The sequence below is a fragment of the Squalius cephalus genome (assembly GCF_949319135.1).
Source record: "Squalius cephalus genome assembly, chromosome: 13".
Taxonomy (NCBI): domain Eukaryota; kingdom Metazoa; phylum Chordata; class Actinopteri; order Cypriniformes; family Leuciscidae; genus Squalius; species Squalius cephalus.
In genome coordinates, this window is record NC_137134.1 from 18,821,587 (window position 1) to 18,837,157 (window position 15,571).

At 42.3% G+C, this 15,571-nt stretch overlaps 1 protein-coding gene across 1 annotated transcript; it reads right to left on the reverse strand.

Annotated features, from left to right (window-relative positions):
* Positions 1-4,948: 4,948 nt before the first annotated feature.
* LOC307169268 (granzyme M-like) lies at positions 4,949-7,744 on the reverse strand. The gene is made up of 6 exons (XM_079889804.1): positions 7,669-7,744; positions 7,328-7,521; positions 7,069-7,219; positions 6,536-6,659; positions 5,219-5,476; positions 4,949-5,136 (listed from the first exon to the last, which is right to left on the reverse strand). The coding sequence occupies exons 2-6, from the start codon at positions 7,380-7,382 to the stop codon at positions 4,966-4,968; spliced, it is 759 nt and encodes a 252-aa protein (XP_079745930.1). The 5' UTR covers positions 7,383-7,521; positions 7,669-7,744; the 3' UTR covers positions 4,949-4,965.
* Positions 7,745-15,571: the final 7,827 nt, after the last annotated feature.

Below are 15,571 nucleotides of genomic sequence, written 5' to 3' on the forward strand. Positions count from 1 at the left end.
ATATCTATATATATCTATATATATATATATATATATATATATATATATATATATATATATATATATATATATATGCTTTGCATCACAAATTGTATATTAAAATAGGAAACCTTATAAAAAATAGTATAAAAAATAGAATTTGTTTCTGTATTTTTTATCAAATAAATGCAGGCTTGATGCGCATTAGGGACTTCTTAAAAAAAAAAAAAGTAATCTGTGTGCAAATTTTGGACCAGTAGTACTGTACTATTATACTATTGCTGTATTTAAATGTATTTAAAAGTATTTAAAATGGGAGAGCATAAAAAGAGAATAATTCAGTTCATTTGTCACTGAGTTTATGATATTAAATCAGTGAAGGACCTGTTGCTCGCCATGTTACAAGTTCACTCGCTCTTCTCTCAGACACACTGCTCAGCAGCAGTGGGAAAACGTAGTGGGCGTGGTCAACCTGTCACTTCGATCCAGGGTGACCAATAGAAAAGGGCCTTCCATCCTGGTTGGTAGAGACCGCCCACTGAGACACAGTTTCATTCGCAAGCAAAACTGTTCAACTCGCAAGCAAAATATTTAGACCCGCAAAAAAGATAGCAGAAAAGAGAGTAAAATTAAAAAGTAAAAGTGTTCGAAATGCACAAAGAAAAATAAAGCTTTTCTAAGATTTACATGCACTTCAAATCATTTTATCAACTTCTTTATTTTTGAGCCTTAAGAAGACTTTTTTGCAATCTTTTTTTTTTTTTAATTACAAAATAAATAGTTTTACTCTTTTCACAGTATGTTTGATTGAATAATAAAGACACAAAGGAAACTCCATACAAAATGATAAAAAATGTTAAAATAATAAAGTCACCATTTCGCATGTTGTTGTCAGCCTACACTTCACATAATAGGCCTGTAGGCCTGGGGCCCGTTCTTCGTACGTTGCTTAAAACATCCGAGATCAAATTACACATCCAAGATGATATCATTGTGCTAATCATGGTCCGGCTAATTAGGTTCTTCGAACACACTTGCCGGATATGATTAGTATAGCTGGATTGAGTTATCTGAGATAATTGCGCGTTCATGCGCTGGTTTAAAAGGGGATATGTATCGATAGTAGAAACATTGATCAGCAACGCTGCTATTGGCTGCTCAGCGTGGCCAAAGAGCGGGCTCAGTTTTTCTCCTCAGCAGAGCAAGAACTAATAGTCAAAGTTTATTTCGGAATTTTAATGTTTAATCAAAACGCCAGGGAACACCTCAAAGTCTGCAAAAGCCAGGAGAGAGGGCTGGCAAAAAGTAGCAGACAATTTAAATCCGTTAGAAGTGGCCATGTTAGATGTTTTTATCACTTAATAGCCTATATTTTTGTATTTTAATAATTGCATAATTACTTTGTTTATTGTAATGTCAGAGTCACCACACTAGAACATGGGAACAAATAAAAGTGAAGTACAAAAATATTCTACATAATGGTAATTTTTAGTTATATTATAGTCTCTTTTATAAAAGGCACTGTTAAATAAATGGTTGTCTGTTTATAAAATCACCCGAGAGAAAAAAAGAAAAGATCTTAGTATCCTACACTGTAAAATAATTTTTGCTGCATTAAATTAAGGCTGTATAGTCATTTCAACTGTTAAATCTTGAGTAATGATGAATTGCTTTGCCTTGTGAAAGTGAAAACTGATAAACTTATGTTAATGTAAAAATATTTTGCCATGAGTTATTGATCACATTTTTCCCGAGTGTAGTTCATTGTAATGACATTGTGTTTTCCTCTTTTGTGCACTTTTACATAATACACCAACACTTGTATCTGTTCACAAGAAAGTAGTGGCTGAATTATGTGCAGTAAGTGGACATTTTCTAACTTTCCAAAGGAAAGAAAGTATAAGACTTTGTAATGTCCATTTGTTTCCATTGCACTGGACAGTGAATAAACTCTCTCAGATAACTGTCATTATGGAGGAACTATACCTGCAAGTGCATACATAACTTTACTTAATTTATACTTGTATGCTTTATGGCTGCAATATAAGTTGCAGGATTCCACATCTACAGAAAGGCTTACAGAAGAGTCTGCACAGACAGAGTTTTCCTTTTTATTTGTTGCATGAGGCATGTGTCTAATATCTCTTGTTGCAGGCACTTGACCACTGGCTTTTCTTTACAAAGAACAATTGAAATAAAGCTCAAGGAACTAAGCATATTTGTCTTTTATTAAAGGGGACATATCATGCTAAATCCACTTTTTTAGCCCTTAAATGCATTTTGTTGTATATTTGGAGTGTTTAGAAGTACAGAAAAGTTGAAATTATTCTCTTCAGGTGTTTCGTTGATATCTTTATATTCTGTTTTGGCCTTATTTTTCAACCTGTTCAGATTTTTCTGTTATCTATGACGTTTTGTGAACTATTACGTCACAGTATTTGCAGCGGAACTGCCAAATAAGGACATTGACTTCCGGCCCAACACTTCGAGCAATCCGCCATTTTTATTTCTCGCTGCAATTTTGTAGTCCAAGCTAAAAGATGCAGAAGTTACGAGAGTGTAAATTAAAATGTTCGGTTGTTGGATGTAGTAACCCACACGCTTCATTACATGTCTAATGTAGATGAACTGCCGCGCTTGTGACAGGGCGCATGTTTAACTGAAAGAACGAGCAGAGAGAGAGAGACCCGGTCGCGCGCACGCACTCTCTCTCTCTTCAGAGCCAGGCGAAAGTGTAAACAAGACTTCACCGTCTCCAAACAAGGCGCTGTCTTGCTCTCTCTCCCTCGCACATATTGATCAAAATAAATCGACACGGTGGTAAAAGGTCGGAAGACCAAAGTTTCATGTGTAAATACAGTAACACACCATTGCGATACATCCATATGAAGACGTTGTTCTGCAGGTTCGTCGTCTTCATTTTCATCTCGCTCCGGCTCCGACTCTGGCTCGAACATGTAAGGCTGGCTGGACAAGTCTTCCGTTGTTGACATTTTGTTAATAACGTGTGAATAAAAAGTTTCTGTGCTGCTAGATAATCGTATCTCTGCTATCAAACTACAAAAATGGCCGAACAGGGTGGAGTTGAACCTCTGCATCCTGGAGAGGGGGCGGGGTATGAAGTGTCTCAATTGTATTTAAAGAGACCGCACCAAAACGAGTTGCTCTCAGACACACATCAGAAAAGGGGTAGAAAAGGGGCCTGTGGAGCTATAATAATGAGGAATTCAGACCCAAGCATTGCAGTTCCGCTTTATATAGACTACAAATGTATGATTTATATGTAAAAAGGAACGATTTAAAAGCATGATATGTCTTCTTTAAACATTTAATGAAAAGTGTTTTTTTGGCAATGTTGTGTAATATGGCACATGCAACAATGTCACAGGCCCTGTCAGGTGTGCAACCCTCAGACTTTTCAGACACTGAAATCTCCCCTTTAGTTAGCCAAAGTTCATTTCATTGTGTGCCCTTGTCCTGGCTAGAGCTGCATTGTAACTGTTTGGGTCAGGGAATGGGGTCATAAAACACCTGTCTGCAGGCAGGAACATGTCATAATCACCTATGAAAAAATGCAGTTCTGTTAGGATCAGCATAAGTGTATGTAATACAGTGAGCTTGATATTTAATTGTGGAACTTTCCTTACCACTTTCAAATAATGTGCATAAATGTGAATCTCTGAAAATTCTTAAGTCATGCACAGATCCTGGCCATTTTGCTTTCACATTTGTGATATGGAAGATTTTAGTCAACTGTTTTTTTTAATTTTTTTTTTATATAATATTACTAATCTGGAATATTAAGAATCACAATTGTAACTGGGCTGCACATTTACATTGTGAACCCCCTTTCTGTTCACATAATCCCCTTCATTGAGGCCTTGATGGCAGTCTATGGTAGCCTAATAGTCTGTACCAATCACGTTAGTGATGCCTGAGTGACATACAGTATACTGTAATTGGCATGGTCATGATTGCATGATCTTCATAAAAAATTATGATAGCCTAAAAAAAATAAAAAAATAAAAAAACTACTGCTTTAAAAAAAACTGCTTTACAACATTGGGTCTTAAGTGGCTTGGAAATGCCACAAAATCTCCAATATGTAAAAGAAAGAGCCACTCGCAAATAATCTTAGGGCAATGCAAACAGTTTGTGCTGTAGTTAAAGCCCGACTCTGACAAGTTGAAAATAAATGTGCGTTTCCAACAAATTAATAATGTAAACGACAATCTCACGAGTCACGAGAAAAAAAAAAAAATCTCAGAAAGTGCACTATCGCGCTGCGCTGGACTTCCCGTATCAGCTCCGCTTATGAAGCCGCAGTCTAATCCTGTTAACATGAAATAAGCCTGCTCCCGAGCAAGTTTAAGTTTGCGCACCTGTTGCTATGACAGCAAGTCCAGGATGAGCGTCGAAGAACCAAACAATCCAAGATCATGCCAAATCGCCAACAATCAAATCCAGCTAACTGAGTTAGCGACGTACGAAGAACAGGCCCCAGGCCCCGGACCAGCCTGCCATAGCAACAGTTCAACCAATGGCGTGAGTTTGGGGCGGGGCTGTTTGGCCAATGGCAGATGAGGAGAATGTTCTGAGAAATGTGTGGAAACAGTTTTATTTTTAAATAATTTCCTCAGTTTTCTTAATGACAATTTAATGCTAGTAGTAGACTCATAATAGGTGTGAACTGACATGTAATTTTTTTGGTGCTTCCAGTAAGAATAGACCTTTTCTAATCTATGGTGATGAGTCTCATTACTTTTGCACAGTCATCAGGTTTTCTATTTAAGATGTCTTTGCAAACTAGAGTGTTTCTCACAGGGTGTCTGACCACATCAGCCCCCCACAGGAAACCTGCTAAGAAGGGTCGAAACCATCATTCCACTGAAAAGCGTCACATCTGATCAACATGTAAAATCATAAAATCTCCAAAAATCCACACATCCAATCAACAGAGTGTGTTGTTAGAAAATAAAATGTTTATTAATCAAGATTTTGCTTCACACCACCAAAAATACATTTTATCCAAGGCAGAAATTTGGAAATCTTCGTGTAGACATTGGGCACTGTAGGTGAGTCACAGTTATTTTGCTGATTGAATGAAACAACACCAACTGCAACTTTGTTGCACACCAAAGGTCCTCCAGAATCACCCTGAGAAGTGGAGAAGGTTACAGCATGTGAATAAAATTGAACTGCAACACTATTTATGATGTCTCCAGAATATACTTTGTACCTGACAAAATCCTCCTCCACGACCACCTGCGCACACCATACTTGATGTACTGATGTTCGTTTTCTCCCAGTCCTTCTGACATGCTTTTTTATCAATGATTTTGACATCAACCTCCAAAAGTTTAGCGCTTGCCGCACCATTGGTGGTTGTTTTCCCCCATCCTGCAACACTGCATTGGGTCTTGGCCTTGATGTCCTTATCTTTCTTTGGTATGGAGATCCAGTTGACTTTTTTGCTCTTTTTGACCTTTATATGCAGCTGCATCAAGTAATTCAAACATTAATGCTGATAATTTTCAAAATGAATAACCTAATTATTTAAAAAAGGATAATGGGAATATTAGGTGCTAGTACTTTGTATTTGCTACATATACCAATAAGCCAAAACATTATGACCACCTGCCTAATATGCTATTAGTCTTCCATGAGCTGCCAAAATAGCACCAAACCGCCAATGCATGGACTCTACAAGAGTCCTGAAGGGGGTGTTCTGTGGTCTCTGGCACTAAGAAGTTAGCAGCAGATAGTCCTGGGATCGCGTAGAGCCCTTTGAAGCTGCATTGAAACTGCAATTTGGACCTTCAAACCGTTGTACCCCATTGAAGTCCACTATATGGAGAAAAAATCCTGGAATGTACTTTGTCATCCTCGTGCATTGATGAGCCTTGGGCGCCCATTCTTGGACCACTGTTGGTAAATTCTCACCACTGTTGATCGGGAGCAACACACAAGACTTGCCGTTTCAGTCGCCTTGCATACAAATTTGACCCTTGTCAAAATGGCTCACATCTTTATTCCTGCCAATTTCTCCTGCATCCAACACGTTGATTACGAGAAATTATTGTTCACTTAATCAACCCAAACCTTGACATGTGACCTTGTTGGTTGGAAATGTTGTTGATCAATATTTTTTTCTGCACCTGTGAGTGGTGATACTGTTTTGGCTCATCAGTGTATGTTTTTTTTTTAAATTGCATGAGGCTGCAGTTTTACACCAGTTCTCCAATTATATCTCTAAGGCTTTTCTTATTTTTATTTTGTAATTTTAAAAAACAAACAAACATAAAATCAATGTTGTTTACAATCCCAATACAAACCATAACCATATGCGTATGTGGTTTGTCCTGTAAATTCGTTTTGAATTAGTTTTGAAATTAGTTTTGAAACCAAATAAAATTTGTGTGCAATGAGAACAAAGCCTAAAGGGTTTAGGACATTCAGTATAGTTTTCTCTTCCTCAGAATTTTGTATAGCATATAGTTAAGGATAAAATAGTTTTCTTGTAGTTTGCCGTGAAAAATCTAGCTGAGTCATTTACCTGAAGTAGCATGATGTCATTTAGCAGACTCTCATACCCAGGGTGGATGTGGTAGAACTTGACGTCCATGCGGGTACCACGATTGTGATCATGAGCTCCAACCACGACTGTCAGCTTCTCTCCTCTGTCAAGACGAGGAAGAAAACATGCATTTTAGTTGTAAATGAGGACTGCTCAAAATTGAGTTTTGCATTTTAGGCTTGACTTGCAGTATAACCATATGAATTTAGAACCATATTGTAATAGCATACTTTGTTATGATGCTTCCATTGCAAAGCCACAAATATTTAGCTCAACTTTAGTTTGGTAACTTTGGTTTAGGTTTAAGTATAAACACATTTTGGGTTCAAACTATAATTGGCAGACTCCCTTTAAGTCGTGTACCCACTAGGTTGGGTACTATCATAGTATGTTAGTATCTTGGTATCACTATATATATAGTACTGTAAGTAGTCACACCAAGTGAAGACCCTTTTGCAGCGGTCTGGGACTCTTTGACTCACAACGAAATTCTAACTGAACAAAAAACTTACTGTGTAAAGCAGTGTGCAGCCGTCATGACAAACTGTTCAGACACAAGGAAGCCACCGCATATGTGTGTGTTATTTCTTTGAATGGAGACCATGTAGGGTCTTGAATGAGGTCTGGCTTCTCTGCCGTTCACTATACCTACATCCACAGATGCTGAGAGAGAAATTAGTTTAGGTTGGTTAGACTAGAAATAGATTTGACTAAATGTTCCTTCAGATTGACATAATGCAATAGAAATCTCTATTTTTCTATCAGACTTACCTTGAAGGGTCAGATATGGTAGCAGGGTGACTAGCAAAAGCACGGAGACGATCATGATGCTGTTCTGGGAAGGTTTATCTGGAGTGCTGAAGTTCTCTTCAGTGTTGATAATTGTATTTCATGTAAAGTGGTCTGCATGGTTTTGCCCCTTATAGTGCTCATACTTCCTCTTTCACAGCTTCATGTGGTTCTCACTTTGCAATGAAGTGGAAAAGATAGGTGTTATGTTTGCGTTCTTGATGGGAGTTGACTAATCTGCCACATGATGTAATCTATAGCTAATATTTCTTGTAAATTCTGTTAAATGTGAGAAATCAGGTGTGAGCTTGAAACTAACTCACCATCTGTGGTTAGATCTCTAAGACTTGTCAAACTTTTGCAGGAAGATATTATAACTCAAATCCTGGATTCTTTTTACTGTTTTTTTTTGTATATTTTATTTTGTCTGAAAAAATGTTTTATTCATGAAATAAAATAAAACATTATTTCATTTATTATTATTATTATTATTATTATTATGTTTTAGTTGAAGCAGAAAAGTTCATGATACCATTCCTGTGTTGAATTACATTTTTTTTTCTGTAATTTTTAGCAACAGTTTTGGTGTTTCAGTTTTTCCCCATTCAATGAGATATGAGTCTACAGGCATGGCTGGAAAGTGAGGGTGTGGTTGTGACAATGAGAACACTTTGACTATAACTGATTCTTGCCATGTGATATTTTAATAGGTTTATAGAAGAATTAAAGAAAAACAAATTCTTGCTTTTTTTTAGTTTCAATGAAGTCACTTAATATTTTCAATTTCTCTGCGGATCAATGGAAGATATGCTGAAATCTTGGTATAAACTTCAGGATGCTTAGGTGAATTACAGCGATCAGGGTCACCGAAAGATGTGACACCAATAGCAGTGTTTCCACAAACCAAAGGACCTCCTGAATCCCCCTGTTAAGAAACACAGATCAACACGTAACTAGTGAAACCAGTTCGTACATTACCATAAGTCTGTGAATAATTTTTTGTACATACAAGGCAGGATCCACCATGACCATGTGTGCACATCATCTTTGAGACTGAGAAGAACTTTCCCCATTTATAGCTACATTCTTTGTTATTCATTAAATACACGTTTGCCTCCATTAGACGATCACTCAGTTGGCCATTAGTCTTCAGTCTTCCCCAGCCAGCAACACTACAGAGAGTATCTGGTCCCACGTCTTCTCCTTTCTTTGGTAATGATATCAGTCTAACTTTGTTGTTTAATTTGACTTTTTTCTATAGCTGTAATTAAAAAATACCACCATTTTTAATAAACAATCTTTTATAAGAATGAAGTTCGTTATACAGAAGCCCTGAAGGCTAAGAAGGCTATAAGTTTATTGAATTATTGTTTTTTTAGGTGTTACAGGATGTTACCTTCAAAAGCATGATGTCATTCTGCATAGGCCAGGATATATATTTTAGATGCGGAATGTAGGACTTCACTCTGATGTGTTTTGAACGATGTGTAGCCAAGTCATGATCACCAACCACAACCGTCAGAATCATTTGTCTGAAGGCATCTTAGAAATGCACATACCGGTATGTCATACGATATATATTGTATGGTTGCACTGCAGTAACAGTAAAAGGAGATTTTAATTCATAAAGACTTACTTTTCCCAGCAATGTGCAGCAGTCAAGACAAACTGATCAGAAATGAGGAATCCACCACAGTTATGTTGCCCATTTATCTGTAGAGAAACCATGTAGGGTCTGGAGTGGGGTTTGGCTTCATTGCCGTTCACTATACCCACATTCACATGAGCTGAGAAAGAGAGTGCTGTCAGTCAACTTATTAAGCACATATATACAAATCAAACATTCTTTATGCAATACATCATCATAATGCTGTTATATAGTCAATCTCACCAGTGAAGGTCAGGTGTGGCAGCAGAGAAGCCAGCAGGAGCAGAGAGATGATGATGATGGTCATGATGAAGAAGACAATCACTGAGCTCTCACTGGCTAAACACGGTATAAATATATATTAATGGTGGGTGGAGTCACTAAGGGTGACCGTTACTCCACCTCCTTTTAAAAAGAAATAATGTAGTGTGAGCAACACAATGATAATAAAGTATTGTTCTTGTTAATACTTGCAGTCTCATATTGAAGCCAAAGATTGTTTGGGCGAGAAGAATTAATCATGTAAGCATGTATTTTGGTACTTGAATATTTTGGTATGGAGACGAAACTGGCCATAGGGGTCTGTGCAGAGGACTTGTCTGGTTCTTGTGGTCTTTGCCAGGGACGGCTTACAATAACCAAAGACCCCTGGGCTACAGCATTACAGACAAGAGGACAGAGCTTGCCATCACCCTGGAAGTGGAGCCCCAGCGTGAATCTGACCAGGGGAGTGAGCCTGTGACACTAGCGACCGAAGACTTGGTGAGGGACTTTAATGGGGACTTGTCGATTTCCACCCTATCCCACTCAGTATCTAAATCTTTATTGCACAATGAGAAATGTTTGGACTATGATCTGTCAGTTGGTTCAGAATTACAGCTGTTTATGGACTAATAATTGTTCTTTTCATTAACCTGCATTGACTCTGTCATTCTGACGGTGGCCTTGACAAGTCTTGTGTTACCCCGTCGCTAGATGCTTGCAGCCCTGCGCTGTCTCTAAAAAAATATTTTACATCTTTGCTGCTGGGATCTCGTCGCCGTCCACCTGTCCCCAGTACTTGTTGACATGTGGAGAATGTGCTGTTTTCAGCGTTGCGAATCTACTTTGTACTTCAAAAGGTTGAGGGCTCGAATTGATTAGATAAAACAGACACATTAATGTTCGTACCACTGTGTATAAGTGCTGACGAATCCTCAGGATTTGAAATTGAAATATGGTTATAGGTGCTTTGTTTCCGACATGTGCTGCAAGCAGTAAACCAATAACAACAGACTGGGCCAACTGACCAATTAGAGCAGAGTAGGATCTTAAAAAGGCGGGGACTAGAGTGATTGAATCTTCAAACAAACCATTTCAGACTCTTGGCACATTAAAGTTCCCTTTTCGTTCGGTCACTCCTATGTCACGTCGGTCACGAATTGGGAAATGAGCCAATGAACATTGGCATGCAACCTTTGCATTCCACGCCCCGCCTGCCAGTGCGGGTATAAAGGCAGAAGCGAGCGCATACACAAACGCTTTCTGCTTCGGAGCCGACCGGTTGTGTCCTCTGAGTGAATGAGCGTTTTGGATCGTGTTTCCGTGAGCTCAACGAGTCTGCTGTTTCGAGACCTCTTGGTGTTGGTGTTACGGCGCGGCAGTGATCTTCGCGATCTCCCGGATATCAACTGTCACTTCACGCGATCTGCTTCTTTTAAAGAGCTGTTGTCACATCTGGTATCTGGTTGAGTGCACACAGTGGGCTTGCAGTTTCCCCGCTGTGTTGCCGCGTTGATCCCTGCGTGCTTCAGCACACTAAAAGAGCTTTCTCTGAAAGAGCAACATGAGTGAAGATCGCATCCTTTTAAGGATGACGTTTCACCCGTGTGTTTCTGGATGTGGTCAATATCTGCCATCGGTTGATGGTCACGATCGCTGCCTCTCGTGTTTGGGCCTTGCGCACGCTGAGGCAGCGCTCGTGAATGAGTCATGTTCCCATTGCAGGGATCTAGACTGAGAACCCTCCAATGAGGGGGAGTCCCTTTGGCGATTCCCCGATCTAGTTCTTCTTCTGGTTCAGTTAAGAAAAAGGCTAATTCTGCTAATCCCATTGTTGTCTGAGGATTACTGTGAGGAATAACCCGCCGGGTGAAAGACCCCCACGGGCTCCTCAATCCTCCGCGTCGTTGCCATCGGAGTCTTCGCTGGAGACAGCCGGGCCATCTCGTGTGGCTCCGGTTGTTTCCTTCGGAGCTCCGCTGGAGGACCAGATGTTGATCGCTGCGTAGGAGGGAGAGTGGTCATCTTCTGGGGATGACGACTCGGCTGCGTTGCCACCTTCGGGTGTGGTAGCGTTGTCCGAGCCGGACCCGGAAATGGCCGCTATGCTTGCCCGGGTGGCCGCGAGTTTTGGGCTCGTGTGGAATCCTCCACCGTGTCCCGAACCCTCGCGGCTCGACGATTGGTATCTCGGGGCGGGCCGTGCTGGTTCTCAGCACGCCGCCCCAGTGCAATTCTTTCCGGAGGTGCATGAGGAGGTGACGAGATCGTGGACGGCCCCTCTGGCGGCCCGACACAAGTCGACTCCCTCCTCCTCCCTCATCACTCTCGATGGCGGGGCAGTGAAGGGATACGAGGGCATCCCCCCAGTGGAACGGTTGGTGGCGATGCATCTGTGTCCCAAGACCGCGTCCACTTGACGGGGTAACCCCACACTCCCCTCCCGCGCCTGTAGGTTCTCTTCCAGTCTGACTGGAAAGGCCTATAGTGCGTGTGGAGAAGCTGCTTCTGCCCTGCATGCTATGGCGCTTCTCCAGGTTCACCAGGCGAAGGTGCTCAGTGACATGCAGGAGGGTGGTACCGATCCAGGGGTGCTGCAAGAGCTGCGTACAGCGATGGACCTCGCCCTCCAGGCGACGAAAGTCACCGCACGTTCCCTGGGTCGAGCGATGTCCACTCTCGTGGTCCAGGAGCGAAGCCTGTGGCTCACCCTGGCTGATATGAAGGAGTCGGACAAGAGTAAGCTCCTGAACTCCCCCATATCCCAGGGTGGGCTCTTCAGCGACGCGGTGGAGGACTACGCCCAACAGTTCTCCGCCGCCCAGAAGCAGTCGGAGTTGATCAAACACATTACTCGCCGCTCCCAGTCTCCCCAGTCCAAGAGGGCCAGCATGACAGTGTGCGCCGCCACGTTGCCTCGCCACTCTCATTCCCCTCACCCCAGCGCTCAGATGATAGGGATGCCGCCCCGGGCTCGTCACTCTCATCTCCCGCCGCCTCGGGGCGACGAGCAGCCGAACGCCTCCGTGCCTTCCCTGCCCCGCCTGCCCCCGCGTGGAAGCAGGTTGGTGTTGCACTACACACCCAGACTCCACTTCCAGCCTCTTCAGTGCCTCCGGAGTCGAGTGCCTGCCTTCCACCTCGCTGCCCCACCCCGGGTACGCTGGTGGTCCGGGTGGGCTCACTGGTACGGTTCTTCGAAGCCTGGCTAGCAATTCAGTTTGCCCGCCGGCCTCCCAAGTTCAGGGGCGTCTGCTTCACCCATGTGCGGAGCTGCGATGCCCCTTTCCTGAGGAAAGAGATCGACGTCCTGCTGGCAAAAGACGCGATCGTGCCGGTCCCTCCAGCCAAGATGAGGTCAGGGTTTTACAGCCCTTACTTCATTGTACCCAAGAAAGGCCGTGGGTTACGACCAATCCTGGACCTGCGAGTTTTGAATCGGGCCCTGCACAAGCTCCCGTTCAAAATGCTAATGCAGAAACGCATCTTCGAGTGCATCCGTCCCTGGGATTGGTTTGCAGCGATCGACCTGAAGGACGCGTACTTTCATGTCTCGATTCTCCCTTGACACAGACCGTTTCTTCGTTTTGCGTTCGAGGGTCAAGCATATCAGTACAAGGTCCTACCCTTCGGGCTGGCCCTGTCGCCATTGTTCCCATGAGAGAACGTGCCGTTCGCATTCTCAACTATCACGACGACTGGCTCATATTAGCTTACTCGCGGGAACTGTTGTGCGAACACAGGGACATGGTGCTCAGTCAGCTAGGGCTTCAGGTCAACTGGGACAAGAGCAAACTCTGGCCCCCGCAGAGGATCTCTTATCTCGGTATGGAGTTGGACTCGGTCGCTCAGACTGCGCGTCTCACGGAGGTGCGCGTCCAGTCAGTGCTCAACTGCCTCAAGTCCTTTCAAGGCAGGTCAGTGGTCCCACTGAAACAGTTTCAGAGGCTCCTGGGGCATATCCTCCTGGGACCCAAGAATAGACTTTTGTCCACTGTAGTGGACATTATATTTTAGTGAATTTCTCTGACATCATAGATGTCACATGACACAACCTGGGTGTCCTGTAAAGAGCACATTCAGGACTTTTCAGAGATACCAAATGTTTGGAGGTTTCACCATGAAAACAACTTCTCCTTGGTCTTTAAAAATGTCTGACATTAATTTAGTGATCAAATGTAGCATTCTTATGGAAATATGATAATATATTATAATTATAATTTAAATTGGACTACTTTTCAAATTGTATTTCATAAAACAACATCTCAGGAAAATGTTAAGGGGTTTCAAATAAAAAAAAAACTTTCTGTTACAGAACAGGGCATTGATTTCAAACGTGTCCACTGTAGAGGACATCAGGACTTAAATCATGTTTATCAGGCATTTTGTGAGAGACAACAAGTGAATATGGAAATAAATTATACATCATTATTCCTATGAAATATTAGATATTATTATTAAAATGTTGCCAATTATTACTCCAATTATTACACTTCATTTTCATTAAATGTTGCTCCAAGTACACATTAATGTGCAAATTAGATACAGTGTATAGATACATTGCATTGAATGGGAATATTAATTTATGGACATTTTACCCACATATTGCATAAAGTATGCAATTATATTTATTATTATTACTCCAATTATTACACTTCATTTTCATTAAATGTTGCTCCAAGTACACATTAATGTGCAAATTAGATACAGTGTATAGATACATTGCATTGAATGGGAATATTAATTTATGGCCATTTTACCCACATATTGCATAAAGTAAAATGGTGTATCAAATTATTCCGTTATATCTTTCATAACATAGTTGAGAATCATCTTTATACAAATTTTGGTTAAAAAAAATCCTGAAACCCCAAAATCTATTGGTGATTGAAAAAAAAAAATCCCATTGTTTTTGCCTATACATATAATTTCATGTAATTTTATTTTTTGAACAACTTAGTCCTGGCGTCCACTACAGAGGACATAGCATAACGTATGAATAAAATATTATTTTTCCAAAAAGTTTTTTTTTACCATTTGTTTCTTGTGCTCTAAACAATGTGATGACATGGAAAAAAAAAACTTTTTTTTTTCTGGGTCTCAGGAGGATATGGCAGCCACAGCCGCAGTAACGCCACTCGGTCTGCTCCATATGAGACCGCTTCAATGCTGGCTTCACGATTGAGTCCCGAGATGGGTGTGGCAGAGCGGCACGTTCCGGGTGAACATCACCCCGCACTGTCGCCAAACCTTCAGCCCTTGGTCAGACCCTGCGCTTCTACGGGTCGGAGTGCCCTTAGTCCAGGTGTCCAGGCATGCTGTGGTTTTCACAGATGCTTCTACTAACGGCTGGGGGGCCACGTACAACGGGCATGCAGTCTCGGGTCTGTGGACGGGGCCCCAACTGCATTGGCACATCAACTGCCTAGAGTTGCAAGCAGTTCACTTAGCCTTGTGCCGCCTCAGAGGCCTACTTTGTCACAAGCATGTATTGGTCCGTATGGACAGCACTGCGACCGTTGCGTACATCGACTACCAAGGTCGTCTACTCTCCTGTTGTATGTCGCGACTCGCCCGCCATCTCCTCCTTTGGAATCAGAAGCATCTGAGGTCGCTTCGAGCCATTCACATCCCTGGTGTGCTCAACCGTGCAGCCGACGAGCTCTCACGGCAGCCACCTCTTCCAGGAGAATGGCGACTCCATCCCCAGGCAGTCCAGTTGATATGGGAAATCTTTGGAGCCACTCAGACAATTCTGTCGTCTCTGTCGTCTCTGCTACCTCAGAGACTGCCATGTGTTCACTACCCTACGGGCTAGTGCACATGTGTTTTCCTAGTGCCTCCCTTCGGGCAGGTTTTGGGTTCCGCAGCGTTCCCTTTTACATCATGGGCACGCTTTCCCAGTGTTATCAAATGTCCACTGAGCGGGTCTTGCGGAACAGCAGTGTGACCTCTTCCCAGCTAAGCTTTCGCACATAAGATATAAGTTTAAAGAAACTGCTGGCTGAAGCTTAGGCAGGGCGCTGGAAGGGGCCAGCACCATGACGTTTTGTTAGGGATCCCAATTTGTTGGTAACTCCTACCGACGTGACGCAGGAGTGACCGAACGAAAAGGGAACGTCTCGGTTACGTATGGTAACCCTCATTCCCTGAGTGAGGGAACGGAGACGTCACATCCCGTCGCCATGGTTGCTGTACCTTCGCGGAGGACCGGACACCGTTCGGCTCCTCAGCGTAAAGCGGTTTGTTCACTTCCGCCTTTATACCCACACTGTCAGGTGGGGCGCTGAATGCAAAGGTTGTATGCCAATGTTCAT

Coding starts and splice junctions, on each gene's coding strand:
- LOC307169268 (XM_079889804.1), bottom strand. CDS start 7,382: ATGATCGTCTCCGTGCTTTTGCTAGTCACCCTGCTACCATATCTGACC. Junction 7,220..7,327: donor ACCATATCTGACCCTTCAAG/GTAAGTCTGATA, acceptor TTTCTCTCTCAG/CATCTGTGGATGTAGGTATA. Junction 5,477..6,535: donor ATGACATCATGCTACTTCAG/GTAAATGACTCA, acceptor TACTTGATGCAG/CTGCATATAAAGGTCAAAAA.